General features: G+C 63.9%; 1 protein-coding gene across 5 annotated transcripts in view; it reads right to left on the bottom strand.

Moving 5' to 3' along the window:
* The window catches only part of LRP1 (LDL receptor related protein 1), a 159921-nt gene that overhangs the window by 12838 nt on the left and 127765 nt on the right, over positions 1 to 19318 (bottom strand). For 2 of the 5 annotated variants that reach the window (XM_067529664.1, XM_067529668.1), the window contains exons 42-68: positions 18078 to 18267; positions 17237 to 17441; positions 16717 to 16912; positions 16229 to 16354; positions 15821 to 15946; positions 15268 to 15387; positions 14378 to 14491; positions 13452 to 13601; positions 12349 to 12471; positions 11490 to 11606; positions 10470 to 10598; positions 9860 to 9982; positions 9389 to 9529; positions 8934 to 9121; positions 8201 to 8384; positions 7691 to 7776; positions 6778 to 6897; positions 6250 to 6440; positions 5690 to 5895; positions 4847 to 5035; positions 4301 to 4449; positions 3830 to 3923; positions 2730 to 2846; positions 2469 to 2588; positions 1779 to 1901; positions 1360 to 1485; positions 896 to 1012 (exon numbers count right to left, since the gene is read on the bottom strand). In XM_067529664.1, the coding sequence (XP_067385765.1) occupies positions 896 to 1012; positions 1360 to 1485; positions 1779 to 1901; positions 2469 to 2588; positions 2730 to 2846; positions 3830 to 3923; positions 4301 to 4449; positions 4847 to 5035; positions 5690 to 5895; positions 6250 to 6440; positions 6778 to 6897; positions 7691 to 7776; positions 8201 to 8384; positions 8934 to 9121; positions 9389 to 9529; positions 9860 to 9982; positions 10470 to 10598; positions 11490 to 11606; positions 12349 to 12471; positions 13452 to 13601; positions 14378 to 14491; positions 15268 to 15387; positions 15821 to 15946; positions 16229 to 16354; positions 16717 to 16912; positions 17237 to 17441; positions 18078 to 18267 (3870 nt within the window). The remainder of the gene's footprint in view (positions 1 to 895; positions 1013 to 1359; positions 1486 to 1778; positions 1902 to 2468; positions 2589 to 2729; positions 2847 to 3829; positions 3924 to 4300; positions 4450 to 4846; positions 5036 to 5689; positions 5896 to 6249; positions 6441 to 6777; positions 6898 to 7690; positions 7777 to 8200; positions 8385 to 8933; positions 9122 to 9388; positions 9530 to 9859; positions 9983 to 10469; positions 10599 to 11489; positions 11607 to 12348; positions 12472 to 13451; positions 13602 to 14377; positions 14492 to 15267; positions 15388 to 15820; positions 15947 to 16228; positions 16355 to 16716; positions 16913 to 17236; positions 17442 to 18077; positions 18268 to 19318) is intronic. The other 3 variants (XM_067529665.1, XM_067529666.1, XM_067529667.1) reach the window with 3 other exon arrangements.

Raw genomic sequence — 19318 nt, 5'->3', positions numbered from 1 at the left:
AGGGCCGAGAACCGGTTTATGCGCCGTCTGTGCCCCCTGAACTGACTGGGCGAGGCCTCGTCTATATGCACATTTGCACTGGATCATTTCAAACGGGTTTAGTTCAGTCGGCGATGCTCTGATTTCAGTTCCACCTGATCCTAACTGGTCTAAACGGAACTGCAATCGGGGTCCAGATGGCCTCCTGCACCGGGTTAACCTAGGGAGCGGAAGGTGTAATTCCCAGCTCTGGCAGACACCCCGGCGTCTGGTGTAGACGTACCCTGAGTCAGTTTAAAACCACACCTAATGTTGAACTGGTGCAGCCGGAAGTGATTTAGTGCCAATCGGTGCCACTTCCTTGCAGGGATCCTCTGAAATCGGACTTCGGGGAACCCGACCCAGACACTCACACTGATTTAACAGCCGGGCTGCGCTCATTTCAACGGCTGCCCTTCCTAAGCCGTTTAGTTTGCTTGGTGCACAGACCAGGCCCATGCCAGTGCTGGGATCACCTTCCTCTGCCTCTCTCCAAGGACACACAACAGACCGTTTGACGGCAGCGCCGGGGTGGTGGTGGGGGGGAGCCAGGAAGCCTGGAGACACGTCTTCACTTGGGCAGATTCTTGATGCAGTTTGCGAGAAAACAACAGCCCCCAGGGCACCCGCTTTGGAATTTTCCTGGATCCAGCTGCTCACCGACCCTGTCCTGGCATGCCACATCTCCACCCACAGCAAGCAGCCGCTCTCCCCTCCACCAGCCCGATCGCCACTGCCACGCTCAGCCCCTGCCTGCTGCGTTCCTCAGCGCCACGGCTGTGCATCTGCCGCAGGCCACCCCTGGCCGGAGGAGGACCCACACCCCCCCATTTCCCGCCCCTCCCCGGGCCAGCGGAGGGTGGACGGTGGCACGTACTGCAGCTCTCCTCGTCCGAGTTGTCCCCGCAGTCGTTGTCGTAGTCACACTGCCAGCGGCCCGGCACGCAGCGGTTGTTCTTGCAGCGGAACTGGTAGGGCTCGCAGGTGCGCTCGTCTGCAGCGAAAGCCAGGGGCGGGGAGGGGAGAGGCCAGGAATGCAGGGGTGGGGGCGAAGTGGAGGGAAAAAAAGACCAACTTCAATTTCATCTGCCCACCCGGGGGCAGGCAGCCAGCGACGAGCGGGCGGGCTGCAGGCAAGTGCCCTGGCCCCAGAGGTGGGCGCATTGCAGGGGTGGGCAGTGCACCACAAGGAGTGCCATGAGCTGATCTAGGGCGGGTAAGAGAGCCGACCCCCCCAGAGCCAATCAGCCCCCCCACGCGACCAATCCCTGACGTGAGGAGCCCAACCCCAGGAGACAGAGCGTAGCAGGAGGCGCCGGAGCTGCCCTGGCAGCAGCTCACCGCATTCCTCCTTGGGCTCGTCCGAGCCGTCTCCGCAGTCGTCCTCCCCGTCGCATTTCCAGCGCGCTGGGATGCAGCGGCCTGAGTCCTTGCACCGGAACTCGTCCACACCGCAGGTCATCTGTGCTGGGGGGGGGAGAAGATGCAGACGGGGATTGGTGCCAGTGCCAGCACCCCCTCCTCTCTGGCACCCCCTGAGGGTGGGGCAGGACCCCAAAGGCTGCCCACGTTGCAGTTCCTGCCAGGGCTTTTGTGGGCAGTACATGAGATGAGCTGGGGAGTTCTCAGTCTATGTCCCAGCAGGCCTGCCTCCATCACGGCTGGCCCCTTTGTCCCAGGCCTGAATGGGCCTCGGCCGGGGTACAGGCCAGCCCCTTCCCCCCCCCCCCCCCCGTGGCGTTCGGGGAGCGGCTCCTTACTGCAGTTGGCAGGCTCGTCCGATCCATCCACACAGTCGTTGTCCCGGTCGCACACCCAGACACGGGGGATGCAGCGCTTGGTGATGGCGCACTGGAACTGATTGGGGGCGCAGGTCACCTCCGCTGTGCGGGGGGATAAAGGAGAGGGGGTTGGAGGGGGCCCTGCAGCAGAAACCAGGGGGGGGGCCTCTGCCTTTAATCACCCCCCAGCACAGATGGGCTTGGGGGCCTGGGTACCTAGCAATGCCCCTGGAAGCTGCGGCAGCCTCAGAGTCGTGGCTGGGAGAATCTCAAGCACCTTCTCACAGAGCGATGTGATGGGGAGTGCGGGCACATCCCACAAGCGGCCCTGAAACAGCTCGGGGTGGGATTCCCTACCTTCTGGCCTCAAAAGCAGGAACTACCCCTTTCCAATGAAATCACAGGACGGCTGAATCGCCAAGCAGCCCCGGGGGACGAAGGGATCAGTACAATGCAGTGCTTTTCAAACGGGCCCAAGGAAACATTGTTTGGCTATTTTTAACCTGCGGAACTCCTTGCTACTGGATGTTAGGAGAAAGCCTTTTATCTGAAGCAGAACGGCGGCAGCTCCAGCGAGGATACAGCGAACAGAGCTCGGCAGACTGCAGAGCAGGGGAAGGAAAGAAGCCCCGCCCGCAGTCACACGGAGGAGGCTGGGAGGTCACTTACGACAATCCTTCTCGTCTTCACCGTCCCCGCAGTTGTCCTGCCCGTTGCAGCGGAAGATCCCAGGAATGCAGCGGTTGGTGTTGGTGCATTTGAACTGGCTGGGCAAACAGACGTGGATATCTGGGGGACAGGAAGGGGACACAGTGAGGGGGGAAAAGATTTCACGCCTCACTCTGACTTGCATTGCTGCTCTCGGGACACTGCAGGGTCACTGCCGGGGATCCGAGCCGGGTCTGGGACCCAGGCGTCCGGGGGCCGTACCGCAGTTGGCCTCGTCGGAGTTATCCTGGCAGTCGTTGTCACCATCGCAGATGAAGGCCGGGTTGGTGCAGATCCCGGTGGAGCACTGGAACTGTCCCGGGCGGCACTTGAATTCAGCTGGGGGGAGAGAGAGCGGGACAGGGGAGGTGGTGACGCCTCTCACCGGATGAACCCCGGCATTTCCATAGCGCTGGGAGACGCACGCAGGGCAAACCTGCCTGTGCCCGTCGGCAGGCACTGAACCCTGAAGCACAGGCCCCTACTGCATGAGACACAGGAGTAGCTGAGCCCATTAGCTGAGAGCAGCAGTAGGCTTTTATCCCTCCATGTGGGGAAGTGTGTTACCTAGGCAGTCCTCGTCACGCTGGAGTTAATGGGGCTGTGGGCATGGCAGGGGATTGGCCCACAATATGTTTACGAAACTCATAGCTGAATTGTTTCACCCCCCCGCCCCGTCGCTAAAAGGCAGCCACCTCTGGGGTGGGACATGGCTACGACCCCCCCGCTGAGTCACCAGCACCATTTCCCGCTGGAGGCGAGTTCTCCCATCCCGGCAGGCAGCAGGCCCAGCTCAGCTCTGGAGACCCTCCCTGCCCCCAGCCAGAGGGATTGAGCCGCTATCTCTGGCCCCCCATCTGTAGCAGGGCCGGTTCGGCTGGGGATTTTGAAGTCCTAGGACTCTGTGAGCGGAGCGGGTCTGGGATGGAACAAACTCCCCAGACACATAAACCACCGTTTCCTTGGGGGGGCGGCACTGGGAGCCCCCCTGGGGATGGGGAATGGCAGCTTGCGGGGAGGGCGGCCAGGGGCTCTGCAGCTGGCAGATCTCACAGGGAAGCCTGGGGGTAACTGGATTTCATGGCTGGGGCGTGTCCTAAGCAAAGGCTCCGTTTCGTCCCCAGCGCCGGCAGAGGTCTGGAAGTCTGTGCTGGCAGGAGGCGCGCCGGGAGGAGCAGCTGCAGGGGCCCCTCCCCAAGGCGTCCCTTCCGAGCAGGCAGTGCCTGGAAGTGCTGCTGGGCCAGGGGATCTTGTGTCTCTCCCTTGGGGTCACTGGGAGCTCAGCCCCTGGGGGTGGGCGGAGCAGCCCCCCCGTCACTCACGGCAATCCTCCGGCTCGTCCGAGCGGTCCCCGCAGTCGTCCTCCGTGTCGCATTTCCACCAGAAAGGGATGCACTTGTCATTCTTGCAGACAAACTGCGGCAGAGAGGCGAGGTCGTGAGGCTGGCTCCTGGTGGGGACGGGGGATAGCGGCTTGGGGCCAAGCCCCGGGACCGACTGGGCCTAGGGCGCTTTTCCCTCTGGGTCTCCCCTCCCTGCTCTACCCCTTGCCCAGTGAGATTCATGATTCTCCCCCGCCCCAGACACACGCAGCCGTCAGCACCACACAGCGTCTAACCCGCCCCCAGGTCTTCTCCCGTCGCCAGAGCCTCCGGCCCAACATCTCCAGGGGCCAGGAGTGAGAGACCCAGGGCCTGAGTCTGGCTGCGGCTGCGCGTCGATGCTGGGAATGGCCACGCTGCCTTTGCAGAAAGGACGCAGCCGTGGGGCCCTGGCCGCAGCGGGCGGGTTACCTGGCTGGCCGTGCAGTTGGAGACGCAGGTTTTGCCGTCGCCGCCCAGGTAGAAGTTGGTGGGGCAGGCACACTTGTGGCTGCCGCCCGGGGAGAGGAGACACAGGTTGCTGCAGCCTCCGTTGTTGGTTTTGCAGGGATGGCTGGGAACTGGGGAGGGGAGAGAGCGCGGGGCGGGTCAGAGCCGCTGTGGGGACATCGTCCGGCTCTGCAGGTGGTTCCCCCTTGCCTCCCTGCGAGCGTCTCCCCTCCCACCCACGCCTCCTCCCCTCTACGTGCTTCCCAATTCCGCCCCACCATCTCTCCTTCACCCCCCTCTGCACTGGGCCGTGATCCCAGTTTGTGCGCCCCGGCCCCACGCAATCCATGGGCTCCGCATCCTGGCCCCCGGAGTTGTGCACGCGGGAAGAGGAGGTGAGCAGCGCTTTCTCCAGCAGAGTCTGTGCTGATCCGAGCAGCATCCTAAAATCAGGTCTTACCGCCAGGGTATTAATGCACCCGCCCCCGCCGCCCAGGACTCCCCCCCTCCGCAGGGCCAGGCCCTCACCGTCCGGCTGGCGGTAGGCGTGGTAGATGTGGATGTCCATGGGCCGGTGCAGCGTGCTGATCAGCATAGACTTGTTGGCCCCGGTGGTCTTGTGGGCTCGGTTGATGGACTTGGTCTCCCAGTCGGTCCAGTAGATGTAGTCCTCAAAGAGGGTGAGCGCAAAGATGTGCGGGATGTCCTGGCTCAGCACTGCGGGGAGAGGGGGCGACTCAGCAGGGGCAGGGAAGCAGCGCCCCCCTCCCCAGGAATTCCCCTCGCCATGCAGGAGGAAGGCCAGCGGGCGTGGGGCGTCACCAGGCGTGTGCATGGCGCCCTCTCCGGGCCAGACGCTGCAATAACCTACATGAGCCAGGCCCTTGGCAAAACCGGCAGAGCTCGGGTTGAACACCCGACGCAGGAGCTGCCGGGTCGCTCCAGCGGGGGAATGGAAGCAGGCAGGGGATGTGCGATTCTAAGAGACTTTAACAGAAACATGGGAGCTCTCGGAAACAGCAGCGTTAACTGACCCTCTGCACTCCCAAGAAGCAACTCTCCAAGGGGCCTACTGTGGGTACAGCTCATTCACAGATAGGGAAACTGAGGCAAGAAGAGAGGGAAGGTCATTTGCCCAAGAGCAAAGAGGAAATCAGTGGCAGAGCCAGGATTAGAACCCAGGAGTCCTAGCCCCCAACCCAGGAATAGAACCCAGGAGTCGTGGTCCCCAACCCCCAGGCCAGGAATAGAACCCAGGAGTCTTGGCCCCCAACCCCCAGGCCAGGAATAGAACCCAGGAGTCCTGGCTCCCAGTTCCCTGCTCAGACCATCTGCGTTTGGCCACACACCGCAGTTCCCAGCTGGCCTCACCTATGTGCCGGCCAGAGCCGTCCAGACTGGCAAACTCGATGTAATCCTCCCGGGCGTCTGCCCAGTAAATCCGGCTATTGATATAGTCCAAGGTGAGGCCATTGGGCCAGGTTATCTTGGTGTCCACGATGACGCTCCGGTTGGTGCCGTCCATGCCGATTTTGCCGATCAGGGAGTGGTCACCCCAGTCCGTCCAGTACAGGTAACTGGGGAGCAAAGGGAACAGCAACAAGAGAGGCTGAGTCAACAGAAACTATGCCAGCCGCCCCACTAGAGCATCCTGCTGCCCCGTACCGGAGGGGAAACTGAGTCGCCAAGAGGCGGGGAGGTTCCACAGTGAGTAAGAGACAGATCTGGGAGTGGGAAAGAGAACCCAGGAGTCCTGCTCCAATCCCCTCCCCCAATCGCACTCTGCTCCCAGAGCATCCAGGCCCCCCACCCAGAACAGAAATTCTAGGGGTGCAGCTGGCGGGAGCTGATGTGAGAGCCCTTGGAAGGCAGCACCGGGCGCCCCGCACCAGAGGACACAGGAAAGGCGAAAGCTGGCCGGGCCCGCTCACCCGTTCTGCACGTCCACCACCAGCGCCCGCGGCTCTCGCAGCCCCGAGTTCACCAGCACCGTGCGGTAGGCCCCGTTCAGCCTCGACACCTCTATGGTGTCCCTGCCCTTGTCGCACCAGTACAGGTTCCCGCCCACCCAGTCCACGGCCAGCCCGTCGGGGTTACTGAGACCCGTGCGGTGAAGGACCTGCTGGGAGAACGGGATGAGTCAGGGCCCGTTCGCAGAGGGACCCCGCCCCCTTCCCACTCAGAGGCTCTGCCCCGTCCCACCACCTCTCCCTGGGACCGTGGGTCCTGCCCTGGGACCCCACCCTATTCCCCAGGGACACAGACTACACCCAGAGACCCTGGCCTGTCCCATCCCCTCCCCCTGGGACCGTGGATCCTGTCCCACGTCCCCGCTCCACTACCCCAGGAATGCAGACTCCTCCCACCCCCCGGGCAGCCCTGCCCCACAGGGAGCACAGGGGCTATGGATGCTGGTCTCCCAAAGGGGTCGCCCCGGGGGGTGGGGAGGCGGCACCCACCTGGACGTTGCTACCGTTGATGTGCATGCGGCGGATCATGCTGCCCTGCGTGGTGACGTCCGTCCAGTAGATCATCTGCTCCCGGTAGTCGAAGTCCAGAGCCACTGCGTTGTTCAGCCCCTGGAGCCAAGGCAGCCCAGAGGAAGAAGCGTTGATGCCACCTCGCCTGCCAGTGGGGGGAGGGGGGGAGGGAACGCTGCCGGGCGGCTTTTCATTGGGTCGGGTCGGGTCCGCCTTAAAAACTGGGCAGCCTCTTTTCCCTCCCCCCCACGATTCCAAGCCTCTGTACCCAAAAGGTTTCAAACAACTCTAGCCAATGTTTACGTAGGTCCTACCATATACGCAACCAGCTGCCAGGGAGATATTACTTGAGTAGAACCTACCATGTCATGATCAGCTACCAAGGAGCAATTGTTTGTGTAGGACCTACCATATATGGACCCGCTACCAAAGAGCAATTGTTTGTGTAGGACCTACCATATATGGACCCGCTACCAAGGAGCTCCTTTGCAAGCTGTGTTGGCATTGGTGTTCATGGCAGTAAGCAAGACGGGGCCTTTCACCCTCCCCTGTGCAGGGGGCCCGTCTGGGGCACGGGGCGAAGCAGAGGCGGCAGGAGGGTCCATCAGCCCCCCAGCTTGCATGGCTGTGGGTTGGATGGGGGCCTTCAGGTGCCTCAGCCGGTGTCAGTCAGGGACACCTCCAGCGACACCACCCACCGGCTTCCGAGGAGTGGCGCTGACTGGCACCAGCTGAAGACGGCCCTTAAAACCAAGGGAGCCTTTTCTCTGAGCCCCAAACCCGACGGGGGGGGGTGTGCACACTCCCCCCCCATGACACCACTTCCACCCCAGTGGAGTCACCTGAGCCCCACACGGAGCCGCCCAGTTCAAGCTGCCCCTCCTGGCGTCACCTGTTTGAGCAGTGTGTAGTTGGAGCCGTCCAGGTTGAGTTTCCTCAGGTAGTAGCGGTTGGCGAAGATGAGGAAGGGCTCTTCATCTGCCAGGGAAGCCAGGAGACGCGTCAGGCCAGCGCCACTCGGCCGTGGTCAGATGCCCCCCTCCAGGGGGCTTATGGGTGGCTACTGCCCCCCCCGCCCAGCCACCAACCCGGCTCTTCCGAACAAAGGCACTGAGGTCTGCACGGCGGCAGGCCAAGCCAGGCCTTCTCCAGCCTGCCCAGCGGTCGTCCGCCAGAAACCACCCAGCGAAACCAGCGGGGAACCAGATTCCCTGGCTCCTCCCAGCGAGGACGCGGCGAACCAACCCCGTCCGCCCGGCCTGCAGCCTCCCAGTCCAGACCTTGCGCGCCCCCTCGAGCGTGTTTCGGGCCGATCCCAAGATCAGCAGAATCCCGCTCCCCCGGGCCCGACACCTGGCATTCAAACCACCTCGGCGCAGGCAGCCCGGGAAGCTGCTCTCACCGGTGACGGCTTTGCAGCTGGTAGGGTTGCCGGGCTTGAGTTTGTAGCCGTCTATGCACAGGCACTTGAAGCTCCCCAGCGTGTTGATGCATTTCTGGCTGCAGGGGTAGGTGGTGGTGCACTCGTCAATGTCAATGCACGTTTTCCCGTCGTCTTTCAGTCTGAACCCAGGCCGGCACCTGCACTGCAGGAGGCAGCGAGAAGCAGTTAGGGGCAGCGCGGCGGCCGGGGGGGGGGCACAGGCGCCAGGTGGGGGGGGCACACGCTGACGCAGGAGTTGCGTGTGCATGAAAAGGGCTCGCGTGTGTACAGCACACACACAAGTGGTGTGAGCACACAGGACGGCGGCACAAACGGGCAGAAATAGCAGGCAGGCACACAAGGGGCACGCAAGCAGTGCGTGTACACGCCTCTGCACAAATTGTGGGTGCGCCCCCCAAAGACCGGGTGTGCTCACAGACACATGGTGCACACACGCACACAGCGCAGGGACAGAGGCACAAATGACGCACGTGCACAGACACACGATGGAACAGCAAGTGGGGATCCCCCACACACACCCCGACTCCTGCTCGGAGCCCCCTCGTGAGCTTCGTTTTGCCCAACAACGGCTCGCCGGCTGCTCCGAGCGGCCTGGGCACAGGGCCTGGGCGGCGTGGGGAGCGGGTTCCACCCGGCCAGGCCGTTCCCCAGCCCCTCGGAGCAAGCCGTGCCTGCCCCCCAGCGCCCCAACCTTGTAGCCGATCTTGAGGTCCTCGCACTCCTGGGAGCAGCCGCTCATCTTCTTGTTGAGACACTCGTTGACGAAGCAGTTCAGCTCGTCGGAGCTGTCGGCGCAGTCGTCGTTGTTGTCGCACAGCAGCCCCTCGGGGACACACCGCCCGTTCTTGCACAGGTAGAACGAGTCGTTGCACTTGCTCTCTGGAACGGGGGCGGGAGAGGGAGTCACCGCGGGTGCCGGGCCTGGGGGAGAGCGGCTGTCCCCTGCGTCAGCCCTCCTCCCCCAAAAGGCCAAGGCACGGCTCCCAGGGGACCCCATCAACAGAGGGGCTCAAGGGGCCGGCCAGGGGAGAAAGGGCCTGAGACCCAGTCCAAAGCGCGGGAGACCCCACTGGGCTGCAAGAGGGAAGGGGCAGGAAACACAATCCCTGGAGCGCTGGGCAGGTGCCCCCGCCCCGCAGCACCTACCGGAGCTGGTGCAGCGTGGGTTCTTGGGCGCCTCGTCCGAGTGGTCGTGGCAGTCGAACTCGCCGTCACACTGCCACTGGCTGTTGCTGAGGCACCGGCCGTTGGCGCAGCGGAACTCGTGGGGGCCGCAGGTCGGGTAAGCTGCGGGGAGAGGGGCCGCGGTCAGGCCAGCTGCCCCTGGCACAGCGCAGGCGGGCGCGGATAACGCCCGGGCAGGGGCACAGAGACGCGGGCACGGCGCAGGCAGGATTAGAGGACCTAGCGTGGCACAGATGCCAAAGCTGGCACCAGGCCTCCCCCGGCGCGGGAGCTGGGAGCTCGCGCCACCCCCCCAGGTGCTCCGATGAACTCAGTGGGAACTGGGGATCCTACTGCATCTCTCTCCGAGCCGGGAGCCGCAGGCCCTGTGCTGGTGGGGGCCCGGCGGTCACAGCTGCCCGCCCCCCGGCCCCGTTCCGTGCCGGCACCCACCGCACTCCAGGGATTCGTCGGAGCCGTCGCCGCAGTCGTCGTCGTGGTCGCAGACGAAGTGCTTGGGGATGCACTGGCGGTTGGCGCACATGAACTCCCGCTCGTCGCACGTGCTGTTGTACACTGCAACAAGGAGCCGCCGGTCAGCGCCCCCCGGCCCGGCCTCAGCCCTCACACAACCCCTTCCCCACTTCCGGGGGATGTCACCTGCCCCCTCTGCAGAGGGGGAAACTGAGGCACGGGGGGGAGGGGCAGAAGTGGCTGGCCCAAGGTCACACGGGAATAGAATCCAAGCATCCTGCCTCCCTGCCCCCCCAGCTCTAACCAAACCCAGGCGCCCTGGGTCCACTTCCTTGGTCTAACTAGATCGCAGCCCTCCCCAGAGACGGGACCGGAGCCCAGGAGTGCTGACTGCGGGTCTGTGACGGGGCCACGAAGCCGGGGAGAGGGGGCTGCCCCTCGAGCCGCCCCGCCCGTTGCGGAGCATCTGACAGACTGGTTATCGGCAGGCGCGTGCCAGCCCATGTAACCACACCAGAGTTCACTGCCCCCGGCCCAGGGGTGCTGGCTCCCTCCCCCCACAACCGAGCGCTACCCCAGGGCGACTCACAGCAGCCAGCAGCCAAGGACTCGTCAGAACCGTCAGCGCAGTCCTTGTCCCCGTCACAGAGCCAGCGCTCCGGCACGCACACGTACGAGCCCGGGCACTGGAAGGAGCCTGAACTGCAGGTGGTCAGCCCTGGGGGGACAACAAGGAGGGGTGAGCAGGGCTGATGGGACTGCAAGACACGGGCCAGTACAGAGAAAGGCAGCAAGGGGAGGGTTGCGGGGTGCCGGGAAGGCTTCCCCATGGAGGCAGCGTCCAGCACGGTGAGGGGCCTGCGCCCCCATGCTCCGAGCGGACCCCACGGGGAGCTCACCCCAAGCCTTCGGGCAGCACGGGTTCCCTGCGTGGGCAACACTCAGCCTTGGGGGTGGCTCAGGCTGGGCTGAACCCCGGATGGTTCTCGGTTCCGGGCCCCTTTGGGGGTGAGTCACATGATCCCCAGAGCAGCGTGCGGGGTCAAGACCCTGCCAGTGCGTGAACCCCCCGCGGCGGGAGCTGCCTCACCCCGCCATAGAAAACACGAGTGGGCACACGGCCCCCTCTAGTGGAGGCTCTCGGAACAACTGACGACCCACTGATTCATACTCCCCCCAGACAGGCGGGGCCACCACCCCTCATTTTACAAATGGGGAAACTGAGACACAGGGCGGTCCCCTGCCAAAATCAGTGGCAGGACCCAGCTCCCTACTCTGCTACTTGCACCTCTAGTCACCTCCCAGATTCTGCAACAGAACCCAGGAGTCCGGGCTCGCAGTCCACCCAGCTCTAACCACTAGACGACACCACTCCCTTCCTGTACCTGAACCTAGGAATCTGACTTCAAGTCCCCCCTGCTCTAACCACTAGACCCCCCTGCTCTTCCCAGAGCTGGGAACAGCAGCTCAGACCACCCTCCCGCTCCAACCCCCCAAGGGTAAGGTATGGCTCCCCTTGCTGTGCCCCAAGCTCCCTTCTGCCAGGCTCCTCTCCTCTCTCCGGGTCTCCCACCCTGGCAGGAGCAGAGGCAGAGGGGGAGAGGCTTACGGCAGCGGCTGTCTTCATCAGAGCTGTCCCCGCAGTCGTCCGTCCCGTCGCACACCCACAGCTTGGAGATGCAGCGGTGGTTGTTGCACTCGAACTGCATGGGGTAGCAGAATTTATCTGGGAGGGGAGAGGTGGTGGTCAGGGCGGCGGCAGGCGCTTGGGGAAGGGACCAAGGGGACAGGACGCTCCAACGTGCGACCGATGAGCAGCAGACGCGGGGGCTCAGGAACGGGGCTGGGTGGTGGCTGGGCAGGTGACATCACTGGTTTACGCTAGCGGTGCCTAGATGCCGTGGTGATGGGCATAGTGGGATTCTGGGGACGGTGTGCACCCTGTCTATAGGTTCCAAGTCATCAAACCGGGTCCCCAGAGCTCCAGCAGACCCTGAGTTTAAGGCCAGAAAGATCCTCACCCAGGAGGTCGGACTGGCCGGTCTAACACCGGCCCGTATCTTTCTGGGTAGGTGGCTGACAACTCAAGTGACGTCGATTTTAAACAACCCCTTGGGGTCGCCTTCCCAGAACTCAACTCGCGCTGGGCCCCAAGCGACGTGAAGCTGTCGCACGACACTGCGTGTGCGAACGTGCAAGGGCCGGCTGCACAGGCGGGGAAATTGGACCGTTAGGATCTTTGTTCTTTGAAGAGGGGCAGAGCGAGAGATCCCTCACGGCCGGGAGATGGACGTGAGAGATTTAAAACCTGGCTCAACGCCCTAGGCACCGGGAATAACACCGCTGCGGGGACGCTTGCTGCAGAATGTCCCCTCCACGCCCTTCCCACAATCCCGTGCTGCCCCCCGCGAGGGCCGTGCCTGCCCTGCCCTTCCCACAATCCCGTGCTCCCCGCCCCACGTGCTTACTGCAGTGCGTCTCGTCCTCGCCGTTTTCACAGTCGTCCTCCTTATCGCACGTCCAGGTCATGGGGATGCACCTCCCGCTCGGGCAGGTGAAGTAATTGGCCGGGCACTTGTGTTTCCTCGCTCCTGGCATGGGGCAGGGGAGGGGCGATGGTTGGTTCGGTGGCACCAGCTGAGCCCCGCCTCCCTCCAGGACTGGCTACACCGCACAGCCAACGCGGGGCCCGGCTCTGCAGAGCAACGGGGCAAGACCGACCCCAGCACAGAGCTCCAGCAGCCAGAGTAGCATGGGGACAAGAAGGGGGGGAGGGCGGGCTGAGAAGCTCCCCTCCCAAATTCTCAGCTGTTACTGGGAATTACGGTAGCGCCTATGGCCCAGCAGTGGTGGGGGCCCCGTGGGCTGCACGGACCCCGGTCGAGAGACAGTTTAAACCGAGGCGCCAGAGGGCGGGTTATTGTCCCCATTTTACAGACGGGGAAGCTGGGGCCAGAGATGAAGAGACTTACCCAAGGTCAACCGGGCAGCGTGTGGCAGAACAGAGAATGGATCCCCAGTCTCCCGACTCCCAGCCCAGTGCCTTACCACCAGGCCAGCTGCCCTGGGGCTAGACCAGTGGTCTCCAAACTTTTTAGGTTGCACCCCTCCTTACCCGATCAGGGACTGAGGCTGGGGAGTGGAGGAACAGTGGCTGGGAGCCGAGGCCAGGAGTGGGGCTGCGGGAGTTGGGGGCTCAGCCAGGAACCATGGCTGGAGCCACGGCTGGGGGGCGAAGCCAGAGCAGAGCTTGGGGCAGAGCGGGGCAGAGCGGACTCCCTCCCCGCCCCTCATGGGGGCTGGCTCAGATCCTGCCTCTACCCCCGCCTCCCCCCACAGTTTGGGGACCTCTGGGCTAGCAGGTGACTAACACCCTGGCAGGCAGGGCCGCCTCTCCCCGTTCCTGTCTGCTCTCTGCACAGCCGTGCGCTATTGGCTCTTTCCCCCCTGCATCGCCCCAATCCCACCCAGCTGCTCCCCAGCACCCCAGGGAGGAACCAGCAGCCGCTGCCCACGTGGGCACGCCGAGCTCCCCGGCCCCATCTCGTCACCAGCCAGGCCCCGCTCTCACCCGGGCAGTTCTGCTCGTCGGAGTAGTCCCCGCAGTCGTTGGCGCCGTCGCACACCCAGGACGGGGCGTAGCACAGCGATGTGTGCTCGCACTTCTGGAAGGTCAGGCCTTTCACCCCCAGCTTGAAGTAACTGCTGCAGTCAGTGGCGCCTACGGGGAACCAGACCAAAAGCCCGAGTGGACACGGCCCTTGGCACACGTGTTGAAGGACAGCTCCCAGTGCCCCCCGCCCCTCCGCGTTCTGCCTGACGGGGGCGAGTCCCCTCCACCGGCCGCACCCTCACACCACCTGGTGGCGGCTGAGCCCTGGTTGGAGGGGGGGGGGCTCCAGAACAACCCCCCCGAAGGGGAGACCAGGGTTCTGGTCCAGACAGGAGAGAGCCACTGGGAGGAGAACAGCTGGGAACAGAGCACACACACAAACACGCTCTGTGCAGGCACACACACACACAGTTACACACGCTTGCCCTTCCTCCCGTCACATCTCTCCCCTGTCACTGCCAAGAGTGAGGATCCTTCGCTCCCCTGGATGGCACCGAGCCTGTGGCGTGGCGGCCTGCCCCTCTGCTATCAGCCGCGCATGCCGGCCGTGGGCACCAGGCCGATCCTTTTCTCTTCGTCTCCCGCCCCCAACATTTCGCCGGACCTCGCTAAGTGCTTCTGACGAGCTGTCGGGAAGCAGCACGTCGGGGCAGTGCAGGGCGGCCTGGAAGTGACAGGGCGGCCGGGCGTGTTCCCAGGACATGATGACCTGCCTCGGCCTCCAGCAGGAGGAGGGGGACCGAGTCCCACCCCTGCCCCGAAGAACCGACTTGTGCAGGGGACAGGCAGGCAGAGGGGCCTGGTGACCGGGGGTGGGACAGCTCTGAGGCTGAAGGGGGGAGAGGAGGGACACGCGCCGTGGAGGGGGCAGCGCTGGCACTCACTGCAGTTCATCTCGTCCGACGCGTCCTCGCAGTCGATGAGCTGGTTACAGCGGCTCGAGTTCCCGATGCAGCTCCCGTCCCGGCAGCGGAACTCGGTCACCGCGCAGCTGGTCTCTGCAACAACGGGGACAGACCAGAACTACTGAGGGTGGGCTCGGAGGGCAGCCATGGGGCGCACACACACGCGAGCCCCCAGCGCCCGCTGCAGTGGGATGCCCACACACTGCTGTGGGACACACGCTGCCCACGCTAATGCTCCAAGCGGCGTTTGTAACCCAGTCCCCCCCAGGCCAGGCGCCCGGGGGCGAAGCAAACACGCCCGCACTCTGCACGCACAGCTGCCTGGACGGCCTTGGCAAAGGGCTATTTCAACTCACCTCTGCTTACAAAATGAACAACGAGTCAAAAGCCGGAAGGCACGCAGCAAATTGCCGACAGGTCTCGGGCCGGAGGAGCTCTCTTTCTTTCCAGGTACTTTATATGGTTCCAGCTACGCCCCCCCGCACTGAAATACCTGGGTCTCTCGCAAGTATTTGTGGAGCGAGTCTCCCCGACCACACGGGTCAGGATTATTAGCCCATTTTCCGGTGGGAGAAGCCGAGGCCCAGACAGATGAAGGCCCAGCCACTCCCGTTTGCCCCCACCACGCAGACACTGGGTTTGGGAAATGTGGCCCCGAACGGGAGTCTGAGCCCCCAGTCAGCTTCCTCCCAGCCCTGTCCCCAGCATGCAGCAGTCGGATGGCAGTGGCGGGTGAGCTGGAAAGGGGGATAACGAGAGGAGACTGACGAACGACACGCCGCTGGCGTCAGCCCCTGGGCTGTGACAGAGACAGGCCTGCCCGGTGCCCGTGGCATCCGGGCGCCAGCCGGGAGAGGGGAATCGCTTACTGTTACAAGGCACTTCGTCCGAGTTGTCCCCGCAGTCGTCCATGCCGTTGCACCAGTACGCGTTGGCCACGCAGCGTCCGTTCATGCAGTGCCGAAAGCCCTTCTTACACTTGCGGCTGCCTGCGGGAGAGGGGCGGAGAGGGGAGCTGGGGGGGGGGCTCAGGGGATTGCCAGCCCGTTCCCAGTTCTAAGGGTCTTGCCTAAGGGATACAGCCAGAGCCTTGGTCAGCTCAGGTCACTGGGACAGCACTGGGGCTGCGACCTGCCCCGTGGAAAACCCAGGAGTCCTGAATGCCAGTCCCCTCCTGTTCAAGCCAGACCATGCTCCGGGCTAGGACCAGTTTTGGCTCCCAGTTCCCCCCAGTCCAGCCACTACAGAACACTCCCTCTGAGGACGAGAACTAGAACCCCGGCATCCTGGCTCTACCCACTAGGCCGGGCGCCCACCCCAGGATCCTGACTCCGTTCTCCGGCTCGAACTACTCCGCCCAAGGGGGAGCCGGCCGGGCGCTGGGAGGAGAAGGGGGGGCAGCTGAGCGTGAGCGGCCCTTACTGCAGTAGGACTGCTTCTCGTCCGACTTGTCCTTGCAGTGCGCGGTGCCATCGCAGGTGCGGCTGTAGTCGACGCACTCCCCGTTCCCACACTCGAACTCATGCACGTTGCAGGTGGAGTTGAGAGCTGGGGGTGGGACAAAATGTAGAGAAAAGTCTCCTCCATGCCCCCCCATCCTCCCCGTCTCCCTTGCATGGCCACCCCCATCTCCTCTCCATGGGCCCCTCCGCCTTCCCCATCTCCCCTCCATGGCCCCCCAGTCTCCCCTCCACTGACCCCCCCCACCCTCCCCATCCCTCTTCCTTCTCACAACTCCAGCCCTCTTTTATCCCCTCCCTGCCCCTTTCTGCCTCCATCCTTCCCCTCACCCCAGAGGTGCGGTGACCCAGGGGCCCGGCGGGCGCTCACCTTTGCAGGTGAAATCCTCCTGCAGCACCCGCTCGCCCCGGCAGGAGCAGTTGACGTGCCCCTTGAGGGTGAGGAGACACAGGTCCTGGCAGCCCCCGTTGTTCACCCGGCAGGGGGACAGCTCGCCTGGGGGTGAGGAGGAGCAGAATCACAGGCAGGCCAAGGGGAGACCCCAGCGAACACGCCGAGGGCAGGGCAGGGTGTGGCACCCCACGTGCCAGGGATGGGAAATCCACTGGACTGCCCTGCAGGCTCCCAGAGGCAGGGTCAGGCCCGGGCACTCAGCAGTCGGCTGGGGAGGGACCAAGATGGGCAGGGGTCTCCACGGGCAAATCCTCACCCCCGGCCTGCACAGGGGACAGGAGAGCGGGCGAGGGCCGGGGACAGGCCGGGGAGGGGGGTGTCTCTATGTCCAGCCTGCACGGGGGACGGGGCGGGGCGCGAGGGGCTCCAGGGAGGAATTCCCGGCTGGCGGCCCGTTCCCTTACAGCTGTTGGTGTCGTTGGCCACGGCGATGATGCCCATGGGCTGCTGGGGGATGTCTACGCGCAGCAGCTTCATGTCCGTGCCCACGTACTTGTTGGCGCGCTGCACGGCCCGGCGCACCCAGTCCGTCCAGAAGATGTAGTCGCCGTAGACGGCCAGGCCGAAGGGGTGCACCGGCTCGGATTTCAGGATCACCTGCTGGGTGGCAGCACGCCGTTAGCATGGGGCGGGGGGGGAGACACACGAACAGCTGCAGCCGCCCCCAGAGCGTTGTAAGGTCTCTGTACTGGGGGGGTGTCCTGCCCTTCCCAGGGAGCTGTGCCCCCTCCACTCTACCCCAACCTGGGGAGAACACGGTCCATACTCCACGCCGGCCATCTCAAGGGGATGCAGGCCTGCTCTGGGTCTTGTTTCTGGGCCCCCATCCCACAGCCAGCCCCCTTGCACCAGGGGATCCGCAGGTCAGGTCCCTGCATCTGCCCCACACCCCCGTCCAAGTGGCTGCCGGGCTCCGGGACTCACATAGCGATGGGACCCGTCATACTCGCAGCGCTCCATCTTGTCCAGCGTGGCGTCGGAGAAGTAGATCTTCTCGGCCTTGTGGTCGATGGCCAGCCCGTTGGGCGTCCGGATGTCCTGGTCGATGATGATGAGGACGTTGGCGCCGGACAGAGTGGCCCGCATGATGCTGGGGTGCTGCTCGTTCCAGTTGGTCCAGAACATCAGGCTGAGGGGAGGAAGGCGGGGGGACAAGACGGGGACTGAATGATCCTGCCAGCCCTGGCCTCGGGGACTGAGGAGATCCGGGCTCCAGCCCATGGATTCCCAGCACCAGGCAGCCCTTCCCAACCCTGCTTTGCTAGTCACCGGGAGGGATTCCCCCAAGACTCTGGGCTGAACGGGTTGCCTGGTGCATTTAAAGGGATGTGGCCCAACAGGAAAGGGGAGGAAAGGGGCAGTAACAGGAGCTGGAGAACCTGCCATGAGACCTGTCCCTGGAGCTCAACCCGCTAATAATCCCCCGACGCCCCGCAGTGCTGCCAATCCAGCTCCGCTCACACGACGCTTAACGGTTAACACCAGGCCAGCTCAGGGGGACGGAGCGTGGGGCACGGGGCCTTTCCCCCCTAGAATCCCCAGAATGCCCGGGTGTGAAACGAGCTTTGCTTTGTCTCAGCCCATGTCCCCGTTCCCAAGGGCACCAGCAGTGCCTGCACTGGCTGCAGGCTCAGAGAGACTGCCCGTGCCCCCACAGCCCCAGCCACAGGGGAGCAAGGCTGAGGCCCAGTGCAGGGGACTCTTCCCCCAGCTCCATGCACAGGCTGTCAGGCTCCGCTTGCCCCCAGGAGGCTCTGGCACTCACTTCTGGCACTCATCCAGCACGAAGGCGCGGGGGTGATCGTCTCCCGACATGGTGATGACCGTCTCCCGCTCGAAGGCCCCCAGGCGGCTCTGATCCACCGTGTGCCGCGTGATGGTGGACGTGGTGTAGCTCGTCCAGTACAGCGTGTCCCAGCCCCGGTGGTATGCCAGGCCCTCCACCGAGCCCACATCTGCCAGGGGGAGGAAGAAAAAAAGTGGGGGATGAGATTCCCTGACCAGGCTGTTCCTCACACTCAGTACCCAGCTGTTCCAAGTCCAGATGTTTCCCAGCTGCGGCTAAGGCTATCTTTCAGCACCATGGCCCCCTCCTCCTCCTCCTCCTGCCAGGTCGCCAGCCCCACAGCTGGCAAGGGGATTCAAAACTGGGGCCTTCAGCACTCAAAGCACAGGCCTCTGCCACTGAGCTACAGGAGAACTCCAGCAGCCAGGCGCAGTAGTAGGGCTGTTATCCTCTAGGCGGGCCAGACGCTATCCGAGGACGTAACCCACCTGGCCAGATTCTGACATCAATACTGAGACCGGCAGCGAAATGGAGCAGGGAGACACAGGATAAAAGCCACGGTGGTTAATTCAGGCTAGAGTCACAGACCAAGGGAACGGCTCAGGGCTCCTAGCATCAGGTGTGAAACTGCAGAGTCCCTGGAGCTAGAGGTTCAAATCCCAGCTGGGTGCGCTCACCCCTTTGCGGCCATCGCCCTACGATGCATGGCCTTCAAACCCAAGGCCCTGACTTCTTTGTGCCCATGGCACATCTCCAGGATGCCCCATGGCCTAGAAGGGGGCCCGCCCTGCAGGTACCTCCTCTACCGAGGGGGCTGGGGGCATGCAAAGCCAGAGAGAGATTTTGGATGCTACTGACTTTCAAATCTGGATGAATCCCAAGGCCCGGCAGCGGCTGGAGGACAGCTCTCCATGCACAGTGCCCAGTTAGGAGACCCAAGGCCCACACTGCCTTCATTCTCCTCTTGAGCAAGGCTTTCATCTATCCCCCCCGCCCGATTCTGCGTCTAGCTGGGCTGATGGGGACGGGGTGCGTCCCCGCTGATGTTAGAGGAGTGACTCCCGATTCACGCCAGCGCCAGAGCAGAAACCGACCCCATGCCGCTGTTGACACTAATTGGGCTTCAGGCTTCCCTTGGAGCCAGAGGTTCAGGCCGTGACCACCTGTGTAATGTGGACTGACACCAGCCGGGGATGTGGCTCAGAGTGACACACCAGTGC

Source organism: Emydura macquarii, unplaced genomic scaffold, assembly GCF_026122565.2.
Source record: "Emydura macquarii macquarii isolate MOO-44397 ecotype Brisbane River unplaced genomic scaffold, CSIRO-AGI_Emac_v2 contig_2994, whole genome shotgun sequence".
Taxonomy (NCBI): domain Eukaryota; kingdom Metazoa; phylum Chordata; order Testudines; family Chelidae; genus Emydura; species Emydura macquarii.
This window is presented reverse-complemented; position numbering and strand designations above follow the sequence as displayed.